The 7717-nt window shown below is 45.1% G+C and overlaps 1 protein-coding gene across 1 annotated transcript in view; it reads left to right on the top strand.

The window, feature by feature from the left end:
- Positions 1-1164: 1164 nt before the first annotated feature.
- The window catches only part of Nom1 (nucleolar protein with MIF4G domain 1), a 17163-nt gene continuing 10610 nt past the window's right edge, over positions 1165-7717 (top strand). Inside the window, exons 1-4 of the mRNA XM_021162767.2 lie at positions 1165-2112; positions 2396-2523; positions 4061-4256; positions 6500-6823. Of these exons, the coding sequence (XP_021018426.1) occupies positions 1216-2112; positions 2396-2523; positions 4061-4256; positions 6500-6823 (1545 nt within the window). The 5' untranslated portion in view covers positions 1165-1215. The remainder of the gene's footprint in view (positions 2113-2395; positions 2524-4060; positions 4257-6499; positions 6824-7717) is intronic.

A 7717-nucleotide genomic window follows, 5' to 3' on the forward strand; every position in this document is an offset into this window, starting at 1 on the left:
CAGTAACACCTATACCTCTCCCTGATCACTTGGGTAGGAGTGGTGGTACCACCCATAGTGGGGCAGACCTTCCTAAACCAATAATTAACACCACCAACACCACCAACAACAATAAAATGTTTCAAAGATTTGCCTACAGGCCAGTCTGCTGAAGGTGTTTTCTCAACAGAGGTGACCTCTACCCAGATGACCCTGGATTATGTAAAGTTTACAGAAGACCATCCAGTACAGCAGCCACCACACTTCATCCTCTTCCAAACAGGATCTATCCTCCCACTTTAGTCAGCACCCTTTTCCCATCCCGCTTCAAGCCACTCTCTTGGGATCACATAGGAGTCTACAGAATTCACTCTCTTCCTTTGATATCATTCGTGAAGACACTGAGGCTGTACCTTCTCTATATTCACAAATTGTGCAACTCAAACGAGCTGCATTATTGCTAATAGTGATTACAGTAATCTTGTCAGCTCAGAACTCTATGGACATCTATTCAGCATGGATCACGCATTGTTCTAAGCTCTCTACACCCATTACCCCGCCTAATCTTCATTCATCCCCTATAAGGTCAGCAGTATCATCACATTCATTTTTACAAAAAGACAGACTATACTTCAGGAATCAACCTTCTTAAAATGTGTCTTTCAGGTTCTGCTCTTTAAAACATAAAATTCTATATATTCAGAGATATTTATTACAGCATCATTTCTAATATCAAAATGTTGGAAATAACAAGTCAGGTGCAGCCAGCTGAGGAGTGCTTGAGCCCAAGAGTTCCAAGTCAGCCTAGGCTAGACTGTGAAACTATCTCAAAGGAAAAGGAAAAGGAAAAGGAAAAGGAAAAGGAAAAGGAAAAGGAAAAAAAAGAAAAATAAAAAACACACACAGAGAGAAACAGAATTGACTGCCTTCTCATGGGTACACACGCATGCAAGAAAATGCAAGGATGTGTAAAAATTTATGCTACAGCCATACCTAGGGTGGTTTTTTCAGGGCGTCCCAAAACAAAGTACAAGAGCTTCAGATTTTAAAGGGCTCTATTAGTGTCTGTGACCTAGTACCCGCCTACCAGCGGAGGAAACCTCCCACGGTCCTTAACTTTTAGTCCATTGAAGCGCGCTTCCGGAAGTCCCGCCCCTTCCGGAAGTGATGCCGCGGAATGTCCCGGAAGTTAGCGGCGTCTGTAGGCATGGGACCTGTGAGTTGTAGTGTAGAGCAATGGCGCGTGCTCTCTTGAAGCGTAGCGGCGTCCGTCGCGGTCTGGGCGGCAGGGAGGGACCCCTGAAACGGCTGCGGCTGGCCGTGGAAGACTTCGTGCGGACTACCTCCGAGAGCGATGCCTGCGAGAGCCGCAGCGCTGGGGCGCGCTCCCGGCCGGGCGGCCGAAAGAGCCGCAAGGAGCTTCGTAAGGAGAAGCGACACCTGAGGAAAGCGCGGCGCCTGCAGAGGACAGTAGGCTCCGGGTCAGGGGACCAAGGCGGGAATGTCGGCCTTAACGATGGCCCGGAGACTCGACGACCACCCCCTGAGGTGAGACCGACGCCCGCCAAGGCCACAGCAACCCCTGCCAAGGCCAGTGCCCCCTCCACTAACACCAAGGCCTCGGCGGCCCAGCCGAAGGCCAAGGCTAAAGGTGCTCCTGGAAAGCCTGGTCCCGCCACCGCCACTGCCCGGAAGCGGGCGCTTCTAGCGGCCAACGAGGAGGAGGACCGAGAGATCCGAAAGCTGGAACGGTGCCTCGGCCTCCACAAGCGTAAGAAGAAGGGCGATGGGAGCTCCGTGCCGCTCAGCTTCGCGCGCGACGGTCTGGACTACATCCTGGGGGCCCTGGAATGTGGGAGAAGCGGTGGCCTGTACGAAAGCAGCGAGGAGGAGGAGGAAGAAAAGGTGGAGACTAGACAAACAGTCTTGGAGAGTGACCTCGAGAGCAGTTCTAACGAAAGTGAGGAGGACCCAGACTGGCAAGTGCTGCAGGAGGATCAGGAAGATGTAAACTCGAAAAGGAAAGGAGAAGCAGAAAGTGGGACGCGGGGAAATAAAGGGAATAAGAAAGTGCGTTTTGCTGAAGTTGTAGAAAAGAGCAGAAGTTCTTCGGAAGATGATATAGAACAGCAGGTATGTCACGAACAACCTGTAGGCCCTCTGGGCTGTCATTCCAAACGGAGTGAGGGGCAGAGTACAGAACAGTATTTGCACTAACACAGTAGCAGCCATAGCCTGCTGAGGGACAGGCTGACCCAGGCCATTCTAGGCAATCATAGAGCTTCACTTCATTAAATAGCAGTACCCTGCTCCAGGTTCTCATGGGGTTAGTGTTTGGAGTAAGTAACAACAACAACAAAAGATACTGGAATTTCCACTGTACATTTTTGTTTACAATTTTATTCCTGTTTTCAAGGAGAGTCAGTCTGTTGAAAGTGGTGAAAAGTACATCCCTCCTCGGCTGAGGAACGAGGAAGTAATAGATGTCCACAAGAAAGAAGAGCTAGACAGGCTCAAGAAACATGTTAAAGGCCTAATTAACAGGTAACCTTACAGAAATATGACACACTATCACTTAATTGTAGAAACTATCTGAAAAGCAAATGATGGAGGCCAGGATTATACAGTGTTCTGGATCCTTGTTCTTGGTTGACATAACGGGACTTAAATTTGAACAGGTAGGATGCTCAACTGTTTGATATTGCCCTTTCCGTGTTTGAAAACAACCCATAGGGTCATTCTGAGAGGCAGAAAGAAACAGGACATGACTCTGTCCTAGGAGCGGCCTGGCTGAAGTCTGCAGGTCTAGCCTGCAGAAGTGAACTCATCTAGTGGTAAGCAGGGTCTTCAGCCCTTGAGGCACCATCTGTTTTTAATTGTCCATTTTAAGGATAAAGCATCAGAAGGTTCATTGGAAGCCACATGGGTGGGAATTTGTCACTTACCTTTCCTTGTTGGCTCTCTAATCCTAACAAATAAATTGGAATCACTTGTCTAAAACCTTCTCCACTTGTTTTGTGTCCCTCACTCAGCCTCATTCAGGGCCTCTTCCAAGCCCCAAAGATGACCACTGTCCTGGCCTCTAGCACCTAACCCAATTTTGTCACATTTTAAATATGTATTGTTCTTTTGTGGCTTAACTTGTTATTGTAGATCACTGGGAATTACAAAGACAGAGTAGGGAGGTCCTTAGAGGAATCACTTCCAGGCTAGATTACAGTTAAAAACAGAGACAGCTAGTGGTGTGGCAAAGTTGGTAGAGTATTCATCTAACATGAACAAAGCCTGAAGCCCTCCCTTGCTTGCCAGACCACATAAACTAGAGGTGGTGGTAAGTGCCTGTAATCCCAGGACTCAGAAGGAAGAGAGAGATTGAGACGGATTCTGTGCAGTTTCGTTGTTTGAAGATTTAGGTGACTGCTACTGATATCAAGATGCATCAACCGGGTGTGGTGGCGCACGCCTTTGATCCCAGTACTCGGGAGGCAGAGGCAGGCAGATTTCTGAGTTCGAGGCCAGCCTGGTCTACAAAGTGAGTTCCAGAACAGCCAGGGCTACACAGAGAAACCCTGTCTCGAAAAACCAAAAGAAAAAAAAAAAAAAAAGATGCATGGCTGTTCGTCACATCTCCTTTTCTCTCCTGTGTGCTTTTTATTTCTTTTTCATTAAAGCCCATAATATCCTGTAACTTTACCATTACCTGTTGTTTTGACAGCAGGTTCAGGTTTAAGCACTGGTACACAATGAATTTAGAAACTGAATGTGTTTGTGTCATCTAAGAAATGAAACAAGTTCATGGGTTTTTTCTTAACTTACCACCTAGAAGTGATTACTGACTCTAGGGGATGTCAGATCAGACTACCTGTGGGCATATGTACAGACTAAGGGAGGATCCCAGGATATGCTTTAGTGGCTGTGCTCTGCTAAAATCATATTTTCAATTGTATAAAAGATAACTGACATTATTTCAAGATTTAGAGTGTGATCTGAGTCTGCACCAGGTTTCAGAGTGGTTTCTGGTTCAGAAATACACATAAAATAGTATATGCATTGGTAACACTTTGCTCACATTCCACTGCAGGTTGAGTGAGCCAAACATGGCTTCTATAAGTGGGCAGCTAGAGGAGCTGTACATGACCCACAGCAGGAAGGACATGAACGATACCCTGACCACTGCCCTCATGGATGCCTGTGTCACCGCCTCAGCCATGCCCAGCAGACTGATGATGGAGCATGTCTTCTTAGTCAGCATCCTCCACCACACGGTCGGAATAGAGGTACAACTACACCTTTCTCCATATCCTGACTATGTCATCTGGAATAATAGTCCAGTCTGGAGTCAGTGAGTGAGAAGTAAAAGACTTGAGAAGCTAAGGACAGAGGACAGTGGCCCAACTACCTCAAAAGCCCTGCTGTGCAAGACTACCCTGGCTACCATAGGAATTGTGCTTCTATGATCATCTCTCCACCAAGGGCTATACTTATTTTTACATGTGAATGTCTGAGTCCATTTTCTTGCCATTACAAAGCATAATGGATGCCCTGGACAGCTTTCCTTGTGCCCCATAATCACAGTAATTGACACTGTTCTGTGGCTGCTATGGTGCTTCCCCCATCCTATACCACACTGGGACAGTTCAGCAGACTTAATCAAAGTGATTTTAGTGCAAACAGCATTTCAGTGAATTATTTTAAAAGTCAGATGTAACCACCACAGCACATCAGGAATTTACTTGATTTGAAAACCTGAAATTATTGGTCCTGCTTCCCATTTAAACCTTTGCTAATAGCATGAAGAACAATGAGATGACTTGTTCAAGGGGAAGTCATTATAGTACTTTAGCTAATGGCATTCACTAAAGCTTGTGCCAGATATGCTATGCTTTCAGGATGCTAGTTTCCATTAAACTGTGCTGAGAAAAAACTCCCAAGAACTTAAGGAAGGAAAAAGAAATGTTAAAGGTATTCTCAGCTACTGTGTGTCTCCCCTCAAGAACTTAACATTCAGGCCTTTGCAGATTTGTGCTGAAAGTCACATAGAATCAGTACTAACAACATGATATTTGTTCATATTTCTAAATTATATTAATGTGTTTAATTTTAAAGAGATAATAGAATTTAAATTTTGACCTGTTACATAATTGGACCTATTTGTGTGCTGAAAACATAACCTGAATTAGTGTCTAAGTGTTTCTTGCTCTCTGAAGAATCCTGTCTTTGTTAACACTGTACATGAGCATAAGATGATGTACTGCTTTGTGAGGGCATTCTTAGGTTTTTCTAAAAGGAGAAAACCTGAACTAGGAATCAAGCCTCAGTCTTTAGTTTTAGCTTTCAGAAATCAGTATTGCCATTGCCAGTCTGCTGTGTCTTTCTTGATTCTTTTTTTTTTTTTTAAAGATTTATTTATATGTAAGTACACTGTAGCTGTCTTCAGACACTGCAGAAGAGGGAGTTAGATCTCATTACGGATGGTTGTGAGCCACCATGTGGTTGCTGGGATTTGAACTCCGGACCTTCGGAAGAGCAGTCCGTGCTCTTACCCACTGAGCCATCTCACCAGCCCCCTTTCTTGATTCTTTAGCTTCATTGTTTTACAGTCTTAACAATCCTGTGTGGACTTGCCCATTATACTTTGAGCTGACTGGATCTCATCATCCCTCCTTTGTCTATGTGTCAACCTAATCTGAATTTTACAGTAACTCTAGTATCTAGTATCTACTGACACTAAACCAGGTTTTGAACAGCTGCCAACACCTTACCCTTGTCTAGTTCCTAGAGTCCCAGACCAAATGCTGGGGATCATACCCATTGATAGTTCCCTGCCAGTCTGTCCCAGATCATTATGTGAACAGCCCTTTCTTCCCCCATCTATCACAGTTGCCTCACTCATCTCCCAGCTAGATGTCCTGCAAAAGGAAATAGTCACGAGATAATGCTACCAGCAGGAGGGTCAGTCACTACAATTTCTGCTTTCAGAATTCACTGCTTTTGTTCAGAACCACTACAGAGTCAAGCCTTGGCCTCCTGCTTCCCCAAAACACACGTAGGAGTTATAAATGAATGTTCCAAAACAGCAAGAGGACTGCCATAGTGGCCTTGTCCAACTTCACCAGGCCTCTGCTAGTTCTTGGCCTGGTGCTGTTGCCTGGTTATCATCTTCACATGGATTCTGACATCAAACTCAAGTTGTCAGGTTGGAAGCAAGCTCCTCTATGCCAAGCTATCTCACTAGCACATTTTTTAAAGAAATTTTTCCAGGGAGTCACAGTAAGGACTGGCTAAAAACCACTTTGTTGTTAATTCTAAAGAAATGAAAATATCCTTACAGAAAAGATTTGTCTGCTGAATCAAGCACTCAGTACTGCTTGTTATCTAGAATCTTCTTTCTCATCTATATGTGAGGCCTGCATTGTTAGTGACCAGCACCCCCGTCAGAGATTTTTCCCCACCTGTATTCATGTTGCAGTTTTTAAGGCAGGGTCCCAGAGTGACATGATGTTTGTTCCATCTCCTTCAGGTTGGTGCTTGCTTCCTTGAAGCTGTGGTAAAGAAGTTTGATGATATCTATAGAGATGGAGGTGAGGGGAAAGAACTGGACAACCTCTTTACCATGATTGCCCATTTGTACAACTTCCACGTGGTACAGTCTATCCTCATCTTTGACATTTTAAAGAAGCTTGTTGGAACTTTTACGGAAAAAGACATTGAGCTGATCCTGTTGATGCTGAAAAATGTGGGCTTTGCATTGAGAAAAGATGACGCCTTGTCACTTAAGGAACTGATCACAGAAGCCCAGGCCCAGGCCAGTGGTGCAGGCAACAAGTTTCAGGACCAGAACAGGGTAGGAGTGTTGCTTGACCTGCTGAGTATCCATGAAGCACAGATGGCAGAATGTAAATGAGTGTCTGGCTGAACACTAGTGTTTGTGCCCTAATGTTCTCTGTTTTCTTCTGCCTCATCTGCTACTGTGGCTTTGCCCTTAGTCTGCAAACTGACTTTGGTTGGGGGAGGGGGTGTTGTTTCCTTGAATTTTTGAGATGGAGTCTCTAGCCCAGGCTAGCCTCAAACTCATGATCCTCTTCTGAGTGCTGGGCTTACATGTGTGTACCACCATATGCTGCTTGAACCTTGTTTCTTCATTAAGAACTCATGCATATTTTATGATTACAATGTTTGTCCTCTCAGAAGTTGTTTCCCAAGAGGCTTGGGTGTCAGCCTGGGTTGGATGTGTGGCACTGCTTCTGAGCAGCAGAGACTTGGGTCTTACCAGCCAGTTTCCCTCCTGTAAAATAGGTCCTGTCTCATGTGAGGGGTTAGAATGGCACCTGAGAGGCCCTCAAAAAAAAAAGGAGAAAGTGACCTATTGAAGAGCACCAGTGAGGGAGCCTGGGGCCTTTGGCAGAGAGAAGATAGGACCAAAGCCACACATGGGCCCAGGGAGCCAGGTTTTTTTTTTGTTGTTTTTTTTTTTTTGTTTTTTTTGGATAGAGGAAGATCTGCATAGATAGTTGATTGGCAGATCCTGTACTTTGCTGGCCACTTTGACCCCAGTGTAGAATGATGGGAGGTGGCCTGAGCAGAGAAAGGCTTCAGGAATCTTGAAACAAAAGTAGCATGTATGAGTGTGGTGGCAGTGGATGTAGCCTTAGAAGTCAGAAGTAACTTTCATGTGATGGGAGTTTGGGAAAGGTAAGACTGGAAGGGAAGATGACCCTGCTTCTTTTTTTTTTTTTTT

Source organism: Mus caroli, chromosome 5 (genome assembly GCF_900094665.2).
Source record: "Mus caroli chromosome 5, CAROLI_EIJ_v1.1, whole genome shotgun sequence".
Classification (NCBI taxonomy): domain Eukaryota; kingdom Metazoa; phylum Chordata; class Mammalia; order Rodentia; family Muridae; genus Mus; species Mus caroli.